The sequence below is a fragment of the Cyphomyrmex costatus genome, unplaced genomic scaffold (assembly GCF_001594065.2).
Source record: "Cyphomyrmex costatus isolate MS0001 unplaced genomic scaffold, Ccosl1.0 scaffold8, whole genome shotgun sequence".
NCBI classification, from domain to species: Eukaryota; Metazoa; Arthropoda; class Insecta; order Hymenoptera; family Formicidae; genus Cyphomyrmex; species Cyphomyrmex costatus.
Genome location: NW_017280375.1, coordinates 1,648,290 through 1,665,325, shown reverse-complemented (window position 1 = coordinate 1,665,325; position 17,036 = coordinate 1,648,290). Strand labels below are relative to the sequence as shown.

Here is a 17,036-nt window from a genome sequence, read left to right as displayed (position 1 = left end):
AATAGTGAAATAAAGATAAAATTGTTTTGTTTTTTTTTTTAAAGTCTTAAAATGTATAATGAAAAGCCTTATCCAAAAACTCATTACTCTGGCCAAAGGTCTTTGTTCGTAAGGAGTGTATTACGACTTAAGTAAGTTAAATAAGTGCATTTATTTACATTACACTTATAGATAATTAAATAACAACCAACTTTTTTATATTCTCAGATACTCCTTACTGACAGGCAAAGCGTGCCAATTGTACAGACATATTTGTTTTTTTTTACTAAGGTCACATAGATAGTATTGCAGTTTTTTAAAATTAGTTTTTTAAAGTAGTCGGAATAAGGACTAGTTCTTTAAATTAAATTATCTCAATTTTATTTCTTTGAATTTTACACTTGTCATAGTGTAAACTTCCAACAAATAACACAGTACAAGCAGATGAAAGCAATGTAAAATGTATAAATAAGTGCACTACGTTCAATGTGTGTTTCATTCATTCTGTATGGGAGCAATGATCAGATGAAAAGAGGACTTATACAATAAACTATATATTACATGCCATAGTCACTAATTGTCATCGGAAGTCTTAGGCTTCTTAGTAGTTATTACGATCATATTGGATCACAAACGAGAAATGATAAATTAAATTTTTTTACATTTACAAATAAAGAGAATTTAAGTAAAACAGAATATAGAAGAATATAATAATGTTACTTTAGCAGTTAGCTAAAACACGTATAAAAATGGACTGAAGTTGTTCCTCCTTCCGAGGTCAGCAAGGGGCATGTCACTCTTGAGTCAAAGCAAGTTATATAAATATTAGCAAACGATTACAATAGATTTCAAGCGATTTCCCACGTTATAAATATATATTTCAAACGTTATAATGATGAAGCGTCAGACTACGCTCGCATCAACTCCCGTTAACTCCCGTTCTTTATTTTCACTGATTCTACTGATACGATTTAGTTATTCATACGATTTCATGTATGTCATTATAATTTGCATTTGATTCTATTTTGATTTCTAACGTTATTAACGTTAAAAACTGTTGACTCATGAGTGACATGCCCCTCGGAGATCAGTAAATAATTGTAAAAGGCAAATGAAGTGCATTTACCATCATTATTTAATATACATTTAATAACTTATTTTCGCTTCACGTGCCTTTGACGACTATTTGCTGACTATCAGAGAGAAAGTGAATAAGCTTTGATTATTCTTATTTTTACAATTCATATAAAGCAATATCATTATTTTGTTTTATTCAAATTCTTTTTATTTATAAATGGCATACAAGAAATTTCGATGTACCGTTTCTCTCTTATGACGTCACAATCTTGTACGCTGCGACAATTATTCGGGAGCCTTAATTATACATCTTATTTGAAATAATTATCTATACAAAGAGAGAGAGAGAGAGAGAAGAGAGAGTGCTTTAGAAATAGGTGGATAAATTTTGGTATCATGTTTTACTATTCCTAAGGATGTGAAAAAAGATCGTATAAACGAAATGTTTCCTTTTCGATATAAACTTTTTGTTTACCTCGAAATTTTACACAGATAGGTATCACATGTAGAATTATGAGAACTATTAATACTTCTTTTTTTTTTTTAGTAAATATTGTGGTAGATCAAGAATTCCTATCGAAGGGGGGAGGAACATAATATGTCGCTTTATTACAAAATTTTTTAAAGAAGTCTCCATAAAGCCGGATTTTGGCCCTATTTCAATTTTATTTTAAGTTATTGTAAATGTTTTATTATTGCACGAATTATCAAAATCAGGTGATTTCAGTTTAAACGGTAGGGTTAGAGATGTATTTGGTACCTGTTATCTTGTAACTAGTTAGCCTCACCCAGGATTAATAGCGTGGACGTGTTGAATTTCTGATCCTGGTCTGAAGTGCATAAGCACGTGCGGAAACGGTGGCTCGATCACTATGACTCGAGAGATGAAGGGACAGTAGGCGTCGCTGCACACTTCAGACCGATTTCTAAAGTGCCTCGTCCATACATATATACACACACACGCATACACAATATTTTTAATCATTTTTATATTATGATACAGATATAATTTCCAAAAATAAAGAGTTATATAATTTTAGTTATTCTTATCTCTGAACGTTACATCACAAATTTTTTTTTTTTCTATGAGTGAGTGAAATTTTATTTATTTTATTTAGTGTATTCTGATTCTCTTGTATTCTGCCATTAACAAAAAAGTTATTCCACAAAAGTATTATTCCGTCTATGTTCATACACAATATGGAATTCAATAATAAATTGATTGATAAAACTACACAAAGCATCCATAATTGTATAATAATACTGTTTTCACAAATAAATATATTATAAAACTATTCAGTCCATTACAGTTATAGAAATTAAGTACAACGCATGTAGATTAGGCCCATACAAATAAAACAGGATTTAATTACACAATTTATTTTTATATTGATGTTGTAACAACCAATGGATAATACAGTACAGTTTTTATATATAAAATTTCTTACAAAGAAACTGGTGGAATGATTTTGACAGCGAACGTGCAAATCCACAATATTTTTTAAGTACATTAAGTAATACTACGAGTACATCACATAAAATTTGTTTTATTTTTTTATTAATTATATCTCTTCTCTGTTTTCTTGCTTTTTTCAAGAATGTATTGCCTATATATGGATATGGCTGATATAGGTACTGCTACTAATGATTTAGTTCAAATAGTCCTCTCACTTTAATAGGTCATGGATAAATTATTTCCAAAATTTAAAATGAGAAATTTTCAATCAAATGAAAAAATATTTCGTTGTATTATTTATGCAGAATTTTTGAATTTGATAAACATGGAAAATCTGTGCCATCGCAATAAAAAGAATTGCAGAATATTATACGCATGTATGAATTTTGCATGATTAAAAATATATAAATTTATATATTTATATATTCTTAAATTGCAAAGATCCAATAATTACATATTTATGTCCTCTTTGATTGAAATGCACTTGTAACGTAGGCCTTGAAATAAATTGATATGATATACATATAACATTTTTATGTACAAAAACAAAGAAATACATTTCATATTAAATTTATCAATAATTTTGCAATCTTTTTGCAGATTTCCTATTAAGTAATGTATTTCCCTAACAGTTACTTATTCCATCTGACTTTGTTCTTTTCTTTATATAGAGGAATTATAGAATATTTTAAATGTCTTTACTTATTGTTTAATATTCTTGTAAATATATAACTATATTCTATAGATTTGTAAGTTATAACGTAAACACAATATAGATACTGTATTATATAAAATAATACAATTGTGGTATGTATATTATAAAAATACACACACACACACACACAAGAATAAAAAGTAATTATACTTACTCATTTCAATAAAATAGGATAATTATATCGAAACAGAGCCCATTTAGGTAATGGGACGATATAGACACGTATGTCTACAAAGTAATAAAAAGCAAGTATGTTGAAAAATAATATGGAAAGAAATCTTCAGTTAATTCATCTATAAAGCATAGAAATTTTCATAAAAGAATAAGCATGAAGTGCTTCAGCTCATAAAAATTTCGACATAATTCATTGATACAACTTCACATGTTTGTACTATTTGTTCTATTATTCGAAACATTAATGCTTATTTTTCTATATAAATTTCTATATATTGGGCTCATTATATTTCAAACAAAAAACAAAAACAATTTCTGCAACATCGATCGTAATCATATAAATCTGTATCAGAAAAGAATTTAGAGAGTATCAAAAGCTTGTATTGTAGCGCTATCCCCTATACATCAAATGGTAATATATTGCGGTAATTTCCAATAAATTTATGTTAAATTTTTATTATTTTATGTACAAAGATATAATTAAACGATTTCAATCCTGAAACTATAGTTACAAAAATATTTATTATCCTATCATCCTTGCTGAGAGGAGTTGGAACATCTAGAATCATAAAAGATTAATAATAATAAAACAATTAATATGAACAAAAGAAGGGTAAAGAGCCTATAATGTAACAGAAAACTTTAATTAGTTTAATTCAAATAATATCAGTATTACAAAGAACTATAACAAAAAATTTTCGACACCGATCGGGTTATTCTCAATGTTACAAAGAACATGTTACAAAAATTGTTATCAATTTACAATATATATATTCGCATTCTTCATTTAGTGCAATGCAGCGAGTCAATAAAATCAGAATTCATGGTAGCAAAAAAGTCATTCTAAAAAGTAACGATAAACAAAAGAGAGTTAATAACAAGAACACACATTTAAATTAATAAAACAGTTATACACGTTAAAAGAGTTGAGAGAATATATTAACATAATAGGGTATCTTATCTAACAGTATATGTAAAAAGAATTGAAAATCCATTTGATAAAAAAGAGAGAAACGCAGAAAATTCGCAGAGTAGTCCACATATTGATATCGCGTAATAAATTTTAACTTTTAAAAATTGAACGAAATAAAATTTGCGAAATGTTACAACATAAAAATATGCAGCGAAAAAAAATATGCGCTGTCTCGCTCGCTCTCGTGGTACGTAGTTCCCGCAGCTCGAAAATGGTGCCGCTAGTGTAAAACATTACAGAGAAAGGCCGCCATGGCCGCTCTCGGGTTTTTCTCTGCTACAGCTAATCGCGCGTATTTTTCACGTGGGACGAAAATCCTAGACAAGAAAAGTCAACAGAGATACGCGATCGACTCCTTGTGACTTAACTCATGATTGGAGTGAACAAAATCATGTTTTGCCGTATTAAAATGACTGTCTTAAACTTTTATAAAATTCAAATGTTAATCGGATATTTTTATTTGTATGTAAACGCTGTGAAGGATAATAGTAACTGTCAGTGCAGCAAATTAAATCGGCAATTAATTTTTAGTCGTCAGGAAGGATATTGCATTGTGAATAATATTAAATTCAATGCAACTAACGTAATAAAAGAGAAAAGAAAGATGGTTAAAATTAACGCCGGTACATATTTCATAGGAACGAACAATCCAATTTTAGTAGCTGATGGAGAAGGACCAAAACGCGAAGTAGTGTTAGATAGTTTTTATATAGACAAATTTGAAGTAAGTAATAAAGAATTTATGACGTTTGTAAGTGCTACTGGATATATGACTGAAGCAGAAAACTTTGGGGATTCTTTTGTCTTTGAGGGTCTTTTAACACAAACTACAAAGGATAAAGTCAATAAAGCGGTTGCACAAGCTCCTTGGTGGTTACTTGTGAAACAAGCCTCATGGCAACATCCAGAAGGTCCCAACTCAAATATTACCTGTACGTATAAAAGTAAAAAAGAAAATATACATTCAATAATATATTTATTTTTATAACAAAGATATTTTTATTTAAATTTTATTATTGTCATAAAGGTATTTTCTTTAAATTGACAAATTAATTATAAGGTATTTAGTCAGAATGGATCATCCTGTTAGCCATGTTTCCTGGAACGATGCAGTTGCTTACTGCAATTGGATGGGAATGAGATTGCCAACTGAAGCAGAATGGGAAGTTGCATGTCGTGGTGAACTCTCTGATAGGCTTTATCCTTGGGGAAATAAACTAATGCCAAAAAATCAGCATAAGTAAATTGTTATATTTATGTATTTTACATTTTTTACAACAATACTACTCCCATTGTAAATAAATATCATTTCCGTTATGCATGTACAAAGTTTCCTATAAAGATCACATTTACTGAATTTCATTGCTACACCAAGTATGCATCATAATTTTAATTAATATATGTATCACATAATATAATATTTATTATAATATAATACGAATATAATAACAATATATTTATCATCATATTGTAGAGCTAATATTTGGCAAGGCAATTTTCCTACAGAGAATACTGAAGAAGATGGATACAAAGGTACATCACCAGTTACTATGTTTTCACAGAATAGATATGGTTTGCATAATATTGTTGGAAATGTTTGGGAATGGACAGCAGATTGGTGGGTAATAAAGCACTCAAGCGATCGATTAATAAATCCAGTAAGCAATTAATTTGTTTAAATAATTTCTTAATATATAATTATGTATTTTATTTATTGTATATACTTAATCACACATATATACACACACACACCTATACGTACACGTATATGCTATATATCGTACTGAAATAGTTCTTGTTAAATTTTTAGATTGGTCCTTCTAGCGGTAGTGATAAAGTGAAAAAAGGTGGTTCATATCTATGTCACAAAAGTTATTGCTACAGATACAGATGCGCCGCGCGTAGTCAAAACACACCTGATTCATCAGCTGGAAATTTAGGTTTTAGATGCGCTGTATCAGCATAAGTGATGTATTAAAGTATTAAAAAGATTAAAACTTTGAAGTTGGATATATCAAGATTATAATAATATATAAATAAATATATATTTTATTTACGTTTAAAATTTGTTTCAGATATTTGTATATACATGAAATTATAATGTTACGTCTAATAAAACTTTTTAAAATAAAATAAGAGATATTTCTGAAAAAAAAATCTAAATTAAATTAGGAATACCTACTTTTCAGTTTAAGCAGATCTTTGTGCTTATATATCTAAGTACAGTACGTAACAAGGATATTTGGAATTTGATTTTAGAAGTCTACATTTAATTTTTAGTTATTTTTACGTTTCTATTGTGTTTTAATAATCGGCTGATGTAACTTCAAATTTTATTTTCTTATTGACAAGTAAAAGCAATTACACTTTTCCAAAATCCAATATTTAAAAAAAATCGAATCTCAGACATTCTTGCTACATACTGTACATACTTCTGTGTGAATTTATGTAGATTTTGTATGGTATGCAGAATCACAATGCATATGTAAAATTCACATAGAAATATGTATTTTTGTTATCTCAATGAAAGTAATCTAAATTAAATTAAATCTATTCGAACCTGCACGATCTAATTCTGTACCAGGAGAAATTGACCGCGGATGAACGGGTTAAAAAACCTATTTTACGATTAAATAACAATACAGTGAATTAAAAACGCTCAAACTCGAAATAAAAATATATTGTAGTATAGAAATGCAGGAAAACTGGTTGAGATTGTCGGACAAGCCACTACGTAAATAGAGTAGAGAAAAATCAGGAATCAATATCGTTGAAAAATATTGCACATGTAAAAGGGCAAGATATTAAAGAAGCGAATTCCAAACGTTGAACGGACGGTCTGAAAAAGATCTGAAAAGACGCACGAAACAAGACACCGACCATAATAGACGAAGTATAATAAAATAAGACGCGTAAATAATACTCGTAAAAATAAGGTAAGAAGTAACAGTGAAGAATCATAGCGTACACTAGCGGCAAAGAAAAAAAGAGACAATAAGGACGCAAAGAACCTAAGGTGTGAAAAATTATCAAATTACACAAATGTGCGCACAGCAAAATGCCTATAATGCTAATGGATGTAGGGCTGTAGTATCTAATATAAAATGCTGTGAAAAAGATGGAAAACATCGGAAAAAATAATTAATGTTAAATACAAATATAATAATGTAATGTACAACTGAGGACATACTTAACATCATATTGTCTTCTCATATATAATATATTATAATCCTTTATGTAAAAAAATGGTAATTATTTGAAAATAAAAATGTGTGATACGTTATATATTTCTTAGTTTTTAATGTGCAATATTTTTCAAGAATGGCCTTGCACTAACAGTATCAATACTGTTCATTCCAACAATGATGATAACATTAAGTATTTTTTCTGAAATACTAGCCACGAGTAGTGTTCACCCAACATTAAACAAGGATAATGTGATATACGACGGCACCCGGATATCATTGCTGCATGTAACTCCACAAAAGTGTCTTGTTGTCATAGTGACTAGTCAACAATCACAATATCGTAAAAGCACGGAAACATTGCTACATTCATATATTGTCAATACATTTGTATAAAAAGTTATTTGGAATTAAAGTAGTTAACTAATTTAGAATTTTACAAAAGTTTACCCAAAGGTTCACATATCATAAATTAAATTTTGAAGGATTAATAAATCTTAATTTTGTGACAAAATATATATATATATATATCTTCGCAGAAAGAAATATTTATTTGCATATATATACACACACAATAAAGTGTAATCTAACCGATACATCATGATGGATATGGAGATGAATGCTGAACTAGACGGTGTAAGTAATCATTTATTATTTATAGAAATATATAATAGATGTGCGTTTGAGGAGACAGTATTAATGCCATTTGTATCATCCTATCTTTATTAGATGTAAAATAAGGGCAAAAGGAAAATAGCGCTAATCTCATCAAATGCACATATAATTACTAATTTATTATTTAATTCTTTATGATATGATTAAAAAGCTCTTTTTTTAAATTTATATCGAAAATTATTTAAAAGTACGAAATATTTTATTATTATAATTATATTATTATAATTATATTCATGTAATCTTGTTTTACTTTAAATGTCAATTTTATCGGATTATTTGTAGTTTGGATAAGTGACTACTCATATCAAAATAGCAATTAAATGATGCTGCTTTTTAGGCTGAAAGTGAAAGCAGTCAATCGTCCTCGGAAGGAAGCTCGGCAAGTAGCACATTTTGTACTTTGGAAAAAGATTATGCAAGGGTAAGATATTTTAAAAAATTAATTGTTGTGGATTTACAAAAATTATTAAAAAATATTTTGCTACATACTTATATTTATTCGATAATATATGACCGTTATCGTAATTTTGTACGGTTTAGTTTTCAAATTTTAAAATATGGGAAACTATATATGTTGAGTTTTTCTATGGTTTATTAAATTAATATTTTGCTAAAAATATTTTATTCAGTTTTTTATTAATATTAATACAAATTTATTAAATTTAAATACATTTTATTAATTAATTTCATAGTAAATAATACCTATACATATTTTATTTGAATTATACAATACATAAAGGATTTAGCTGTTTACATTACAATATTAATATAAACTTAATTATCTTATTAATACTCTTAGAAAGACAAACATACAGAAATATATAAAAAATATAAATGACATATTTATTACATTTTTGTATCTATTCATATACATACACATACATACTTATTGTATTATGTTTTACATATATTATACAATCTAACTTAAAGTAATATTTTTTTAAATTCTATTATAATAATTTTATATTTTTCAATTCTTTTGGCATATTAAAATTAATTAAGAAAATTAACAATTTATTAATTTTTTAAATTACATGAACTTTAAGGGGTTTATACATATAACAAGTTTTAGATGTTTATCTCTTAATAGCAAGATATATAATAACATACAAATGCAGCTATACTTATATTCTTTAAATTTTAAAGTTTTTTTATAATGAATTTAATTATAATCTATATACATATATGCTAATTGTTTGAAATTTTGCTTGAAAATTTTAGATCCGATTTATAGAGTGCTATTAAACATCTAACATCTCATTGCTATTAAAGTTCTTTCTGCTTCCTCCAATTAATGTTCTAAAAGTGAAACTATGATCACCTTATCTTCTCTAGATAACGAACGAAATGAGTGCTAATGAAGCACTGGCTCCCTTTGAAACTGAATACACGAGACTTTATGAATCCTTATACAAAGCTCATAGAAATGAGAAGGAACTATCGGAACAATGCATGTTGCTCAAGGTAAAATTGAATTGTACCAAATCGAATATAATTTTTTCTTTCCTTTTCTCGCTTTTTCTTTCTGTATTTAGAGAATTCATTTTTGTCTCCATACGTTTCCTATATATGGCAAATATTTTTTCAGAATGAAATTATGGATAACACGCATAAGATATATAAGCTGAAAGAAACAGTAGAAGCTCAAGAGAATGATATAGCTCGATTAAAACAGGAAGTCACTAAAACGACAAAGTTAGCCGATGCGGCACACGCACGTGAGCAAAATGCACAAGAGATGATTGAAAATTTGCGACTAAATATTACGAAACTGGGCCTAGAAATCGAGCAAAAGAATAAACAACTAGCAGCCGAGAAAGAGTGAGTCCGTTGAAGGATAATTAAAAGGATTTGGATCTGTGAAGCTAGCATGACATTCTGTAGATATCAAAAAATTTACAACAGTTTCAGTAGTACTTTTCGTAGTTCTACAGTTCCTTATAAAAATAAACAGTAGTTTCACATTTATAATACTAATCCTAACCAAAATTCAATTTATTTTTTATTTCTTTCCAATTCTACAATTAGAAAGAGATAAGGAAAATAAGTTAAACCTCAGTCAAGAATTAATAACCATAAGTTGTGAAATTAGGCCTAAGATGCATTTTCTCACTTAAAGTTTAACCATAATTATAGCATTACCGTTAGCAAGAAAAAGGAGAATCTATTGAAAGAAAGGGAGATACTCATTAGCGAGCTGGAGACTATGCGGCAACGCATGAAAAATATGTCCAGTTACGCGGAGGAGCTTGAGAAAAAAAATAGCGAAGTCAATCAGCAAATGACAGAGATGCAGGGAACCATTGGCATGCAACTGAATGAAATCTCGCGTGAAAAAGGTGTTCGAGAGAGATTAGAAATGGACGTACGACAACTTCAGGAAGAGATCATTATAAAAAAGAACGAATTGGAGGTAAACTGTTCGTTTATTAAAAACTGGAAGAATAATATAAATTTACTTATATGCATCATATATGTATGTTTATAGATATATGAATTTGAACAGTAGGTTATTAAATAATTACTGTACTCTTAACTTCGATTGTACGGAAACTATTACTTCAATAAATCCCACAAACATCTATAATGCTAATTATTACATTTTCGCAGTTCTAATTAAAATTAAATAATTGTATGATGTATTCAAGAATATTTTTTTAATACTTATGTTATAATACATATAGTGTTTCAAAATTTTATATCTATATGTATATATATTTAATATAAGTCTTAAAAAATTATTATAAATACATATAGGTTGCGAATGTATCAATTGAGGCAAACACGAATAACGTAACAAGATTAGAAAGTTTGATGAAAGATCAAAAAATAGCAGATGAGAAGCTGCGAAAGGAAATGAGTAAGCTGATGCTAAAGAAAATAAATCTACAAACAGATTTCGACAATGCAATCATCGAGACAGAAAAATTGGAAAAAGAACTCTCCGACAGAGGGAAGCAGATAAGAAGCATCATGTACGAGCTTAACAGGTAATAAATAGAAGCAAGTTACATGTTATATGAAGAACTAGTAATTTTATTGAATAATTAGTAACTATATTTATATATTATATATATATATAACAAAAATTCCTTATACAATTTATCCTTAGCATTATATGATGGTTTTGGCATCTTTACTAGACATGATGGATCTTTCTGGGATAAATTCCATCACTTTAACAGCATATGTAAAAATAATTACGTGAATTTTACAAATACGTTGATATCTTTAAGAAATATTTATAAATGTATATATACTGCTCAACAAAAAAATAGGGAAGACTTTTGAACATATTGCGCAATTATCAGAACATCATAATTCGGTGAAATGTCGGAGCAAAAAGATTAAAAAAGCATTTGTTACACCCAAGCTCCAAATTGCTTTAGGAGTATGCAAGTTCGAGGTTCCATCACGCTCAAGTCCCAGAAGGGGACTTCAAGGAGCTACAAAAGAGCGTAGCTAAACTCTTGCGGTCGATGCCCTCGGGAGCGTGCCACGAATCCAATACACTTTTGTGAGGGAGGGGGGTTCAGATATATGTCAGAGTACCGAAATACGGAACTCTATGACATTATCTGAGACAGTGTGTTTGTTTGGTCCTTTAACTTTCAGGTCAAGGAACGTAATCCATATGACCTGGGAGAAAATCTGTGCGACCTCGAAGGAGTATCGGGAAAGAAGACGGGGTATTTAATTAAATTTTATCAGAGTTGCAAGAAAAAGAACTAACTTTCATTATTATTTCTTTTACATACATAGATACTAACATTAGGGTTTGAATATATAATATATATAAAGTAGGGAAAAAGGCCGATAAAATCGATTCAGGGAAAAAGATCCCTGAATAACTCGAAAAATATGAATTTCATAGAAAAATATTGTGTACAACAAAAATAGAGCTTAAACAGATCTATTTATTGATCTTATCAGTTTGATCTTGAGTGGTATCGCCAAGGTCAAGTCAAGGTCATATTGATTTTTTTAAATGGAATATCCTATTTTTTTATTTCAGAATTGAATAACTTGCGTCAAGAACTCTTCAAAACACTGTAAAAATATATTTTTTCATTAAGTACTTTCCAAGTTATGAGAGTTGAAAGTTACAATACGGCCGGTATTATCATTATCCAAGGTATATCAATGAATTCATTTCTTCAAATAGATCTGTTTAAAAGCCCTACAAATTTTGTTGTACACAACATTTTTCTATAAAACTTATATTTTCCGAGTTATTCAAGGGTACCGATCCTTTTTCCTCACCCTGTATATTTCATTATATCATTTTTACAAATCCGATTTTATAGTAAATAATAAATGTTTTAGAGCAAAAGAGGACAGCGCTAAATACAAACATGAGAAGGATCTGATAGAAAAGCGATTCTTGAAAGCGGAATCTGAACAATCTAAACTAAAGCGAGAATTAAAGCAAACTCTGATTATTGTCAAGAATGTTGAACACGCTGCTCAAACCTGTCAGAAGGAACAACTCGAAGACAAGCAACGTTTCGAGATTCTGTTACGAGAGAAAAATAATATTGCCCTTAGTAAAGAGACCGCATATGAACAAATCAAGCGATTAGATCACGAACTATTGTTATGCGGACGTGGCAAGAAAAAACTAGAACATGAACTGAACACACTTACACAAACCATAGACGACATGAAAAAACAAATGGAAATTATAGAGAAAGACCGGGACAGATATAGTACAGCAGTACAGGGATTAGAACAGCAGGTGAAGTATAAAACATTTACAAAATACCAGAAGTAATAGTAAATGTGAACAAACTTTTGGCAATTGCTAATTAGTAAGAATTTGCTTTAATTCACTATATATAATAAGAAAAAAAATCATTTCTTGAGTTTTCGCGGCATTTTTCTTCAGCTGAAACGCGAAGAGAAAGCAATGCCTCAAATGCTGTTTTTCGAATAATATAGTTTTTACTACTATTTTTGAGATATATTTTTTGAGATTTGATTTGCAACATTAACATCTATTATACCTTATTTTAAAACTTAAGGATAACGCTTCAAAACGATTGTATGGTGAGAAAAAAATTCAAATTTGAATTGAATAAGTGGTGTAGTCGACTGAATATTGGGGGGGCCGAGAATTTAAGTTGTAGATCTGTAACTAATTGTGAATAATGAGTATATTAAGCAAAAAGTGATGATTAAAATATTATATGTTGGCAGCTAGAGAAACAAATAAGCGAGACTAAACAAAAACAAGTGGAAGTAATGGATTATAAGAAGCGCTTGGTTGATTCCGAAACCAAGTACCGTCAACATCAAAGTCTATTTGAAGCTGTTCGTGCAGAACGGAATCTGTGCAACAGAAATTTGATAGAAACGCAGGAGGAGGTGCAAGATTTAAAGAACAAACTGAAAGTTACAAGTCAGCAGACTGAGCAATTGAAGGAAGATATTACGATGAAGGAAGCCAATCTTGTCAAAAAGGAATTTCGTAAGCTATTCTAATTTAATATCTTAAACTCAGCATCAATTGATCCATCTTGGATACAACTTACTTATTAATTTTGAGATATATGCAATGAAATTTATTATTTATTAAAACAAATAATATAGAGAAAGAGGGCAATGAGCCAATAATTTTTTTATTATTTATCATTTTTTATAGCAGCTTATCAGGGTCAAGTATTTCGTTGCATTTATGTTAAAAAAAATATATACGTTATAACTTTATCAGAAGGCACGGGAGAATTTCAGGTATCAAGTCAATCAATTAGATTTTTAGATTGACTCTTACAACAAGGCTATATGTACATTAGACTGTCAAGGAAAAAATCATTTCCTTTTTACAGCTTAAAAGTTTCCATTTCATGTCAAGGACACCAGTATCCAACATTTATTTAGTAATAGAAAGACAATCTTAGATTAGTAGAAATAACAATAACAATAATCAAAACGTATAAGTCTAGAAAATCATTCATTTTGCAGTGTTACGGAAAGTTGAGAAAGAAAAAGAGGAACTTAAGATTGATTTGCGAGCTTCTCGTATGGAAATATCCGACTTACGACAACAAATTGAAGAAGCAAAAAAGAAGGAAAAGAGCCTTAGACAAGCCATACATCAGGCAGATTCAGACATCGTACGTCAGAAGAAAAATATTGACAACGTTATGAATGAGCGTGACATACTCGGTACACAATTAGTTCGAAGAAATGATGAACTTGGTCTGCAATACAGCAGGATAAAGGTATGATTCTTACATCTTTTACAGAGAGGTTGTTGTTTTAACTATTGTTAGAAATAATTTTCAAATTTAAAGGACTCTGCACAAATCTTATGGAAAATGTCCCTCGGGTAAATTGGCTAGAATTAATGTATGTTATTGAATAAAAGTCTTAAATAAAAGTCACAATAGGCATGATTTTTTAAATTCAATACTTTTCCATCCAGAGACGTTTAAAAGTAAAAACTATGGTTGTATCATGCTTCTTTATGAACCAAATATATGAATCTCTCTCTTTCTCCCTTCCTCATTTTTTTCTTTCCATCTTTATCTCTCTTTCTGTACTTGCATGTGTGCGTGCATATTATATGTCATAAATTTTGAATAGAATATTACAGTATATGTAATGTTAATTTTGTACAAAGTAGTACTTACAAGTAGTATTTAAATGTATATGTATATATATACAAATGCAATTAATTTCTATAAACTGAGCGCCGATTTGATTTGTCAGACTTGATATATATTATGAACTGTAATATTATTTACTACATCTGAAGTAGACAGTATTTTCTTCTGAAATGAATATACATATATGTATTCTTATATGCCATAGGTCTTGAATAGAACATTACAGTGTGGCGAGAAACAATACAATCAAAAGTTAGGAGATATTCGGCTACTCAAGTTTGAAGTGAAGAGACTTAGAACCGAGAAAATGTTATTAGAAAAAAATATTTTCAACGTTAGCGATTTGCGCCAAGAAGTTTTCCATTTAAATCGTGATCTAACAAAAGAAAAGCTTAAAGTCACTGCACTTGAGGAGGAAATTCAAACGCCACTAAATATACACAGATGGCGAAAGCTCGAGGTGAGTTTATTTAGGAGCAGGAGAATTAGAAAGTTGACTGACATTATGTTAAATAAAAAGAAAATTTAAATGATAAACTTAAGTAACTTAAAAAAGGAGAATATGGTGCATTTTATTTCATTATATACACTATTACACATATTTTCTTTTACAGGGTACAGATCCTACTGCTTTCGAGCTTGTTAAAAAAATACAAATTCTACAAGAACGTATTTTAAAAATGTCCACTGATATAATCCATAAAGAGAGGAAACTAAAGGATACTGAGAAATTATATATGAATCTTCGTGACGTTTTATCAAAGCAACCAAATATGCAGATAGATACAAGCTTAAATAAAGTTCAAAACATCCTACGTAAAAGGGCAGAGAAAATCAAAGTAAGTAAAACTTCAAAAAAAATTTGATTAATCGAAAATTCTTAAAAATCTGAAACTTCGCAGAAATCAAGACATGCATACCTAATCATGTAGTAATTTTCTATTTCAGTTGAGAAATGGTATTATAGATAAAAATACCTTTTTAAAAATGTCTAATATTAAAAAAAAAAAAAAATTAAGAAACTTTAACTATTGCTATTTACTACTACTTAAACTTTATAAACTTTTACTATTGCTATTGCTATTCCCTCGCATTGTGTCTGGGGCTTTAGAGATCTGTCGTAAGATTTACCTACTACGCAAGCACGCCCTAAGTACGTTGAAAGTAGGGTGAGGAACTCCGAGTTTCTTGGGAACAAAGCTTTCGCTGCTTTTTCTGTTTCCAAAGTCCCAACGGAGCGGATCAAAGCCAGTCGCTGTTTTCCGCTGCGTCATTTATGTCCATTTCCACCAATGCAGATTAACTCTAATCTCGATTCAATTTGTTCTTTGTCTTTTTCTAGTTCTATAAATTAGAAAAAGATGAACAGTAAGTTAAACTGAGATTAAAATTAATCTACATTGATTGGCATTAATTGTATAAGACACGTGTTTATCCTTAACAGAAAACAAAAAAAATTTTTTAAATTGAGATCTTTACCATATTTTGGTCCAATATATAGACCCAGTTTCACAACTCACAATTTTTAAAGAGAGATGAGGAATAAAATGAATCTTGATAAAGAGTCATTCATGAATGTGGAACTGGCCCAATAGTGCTGTCAACATCATAACGTTTGCGTGATGATACATGAGCTTTGCAATTTGTAGATACGAATTTGTAGTCTCTAGACTAAATAGCAGTTCACATGAACAAATGACATCAAATGCTCAAAATTAGACTCAATATCTAATTTGATATGAAAACGCGTTACGAAAATTTACGCATATGTATGCGATTATGACGCAGTAATATGTAGTAATAATGTGTCAATGATGTATATTGTATTTGTGAAGTCCTACTAAATTGATAAAACCGAGTATTTTAATATTCTCTTAAAGCTATTGTGATAAATAAATGCTTATTCTCTCTACAGTGTCTCATCATGGAGCTGAATATGTACGAGTCGCAAGTAAGCGAATTTAAAGATGATATAGCAAGAATGCACAATGAAATGTGCGAGTTGAAGAAAATGTTTTATACACAAAAAGGAAAACTCCAGAAGTTTAAAGCTATGACCTTGAAATCTACGTATAAAACTATTCTTCCAGATATTTCAGTACACACTAAAAAATTTTATGGAGGTGGCTTCAAGATAAAAACATGTACTTCAAAAATTCAATGTACTGTAAACTCTTCAGCAAGCAAGTAA

General features: G+C 29.3%; 2 protein-coding genes across 3 annotated transcripts; both read left to right on the top strand.

The window, feature by feature from the left end:
• The first annotated feature begins 4,689 nt into the window (after positions 1–4,689).
• On the top strand, positions 4,690–6,340 carry LOC108781312 (sulfatase-modifying factor 1). 2 transcript variants are annotated; one of them, XM_018549246.1, is made up of 5 exons: positions 4,690–5,098; positions 5,186–5,306; positions 5,443–5,614; positions 5,849–6,032; positions 6,185–6,340. In XM_018549246.1, exons 1-5 carry the CDS (start codon positions 4,745–4,747, stop codon positions 6,338–6,340), a joined length of 987 nt encoding a protein of 328 aa, XP_018404748.1. In that variant the 5' UTR covers positions 4,690–4,744. The 2 variants fall into 2 exon arrangements, with proteins under 2 accessions (XP_018404748.1, XP_018404747.1); XM_018549245.1 differs by having other exon boundaries at positions 4,690–5,306.
• Positions 6,341–8,627: 2,287 nt separating this feature from the next.
• Positions 8,628–17,036, top strand: LOC108781320 (cilia- and flagella-associated protein 58). The gene is made up of 11 exons (XM_018549259.1): positions 8,628–8,655; positions 9,570–9,698; positions 9,823–10,055; positions 10,371–10,647; positions 10,992–11,224; positions 12,561–12,972; positions 13,434–13,704; positions 14,199–14,458; positions 15,051–15,305; positions 15,460–15,684; positions 16,761–17,036. Exons 2-11 carry the CDS (start codon positions 9,582–9,584, stop codon positions 17,034–17,036), a joined length of 2,559 nt encoding a protein of 852 aa, XP_018404761.1. The 5' UTR covers positions 8,628–8,655; positions 9,570–9,581.

Coding starts and splice junctions, on each gene's coding strand:
- LOC108781312 (XM_018549245.1), top strand. CDS start 4,745: ATGATTGGAGTGAACAAAATCATGTTTTGCCGTATTAAAATGACTGTC. Junction 5,307..5,442: donor TCCCAACTCAAATATTACCT/GTACGTATAAAA, acceptor TAAGGTATTTAG/TCAGAATGGATCATCCTGTT. Junction 5,615..5,848: donor ATGCCAAAAAATCAGCATAA/GTAAATTGTTAT, acceptor ATCATATTGTAG/AGCTAATATTTGGCAAGGCA.
- LOC108781320 (XM_018549259.1), top strand. CDS start 9,582: ATGAGTGCTAATGAAGCACTGGCTCCCTTTGAAACTGAATACACGAGA. Junction 10,056..10,370: donor CAACTAGCAGCCGAGAAAGA/GTGAGTCCGTTG, acceptor CCATAATTATAG/CATTACCGTTAGCAAGAAAA. Junction 15,685..16,760: donor AAAGGGCAGAGAAAATCAAA/GTAAGTAAAACT, acceptor TTCTCTCTACAG/TGTCTCATCATGGAGCTGAA.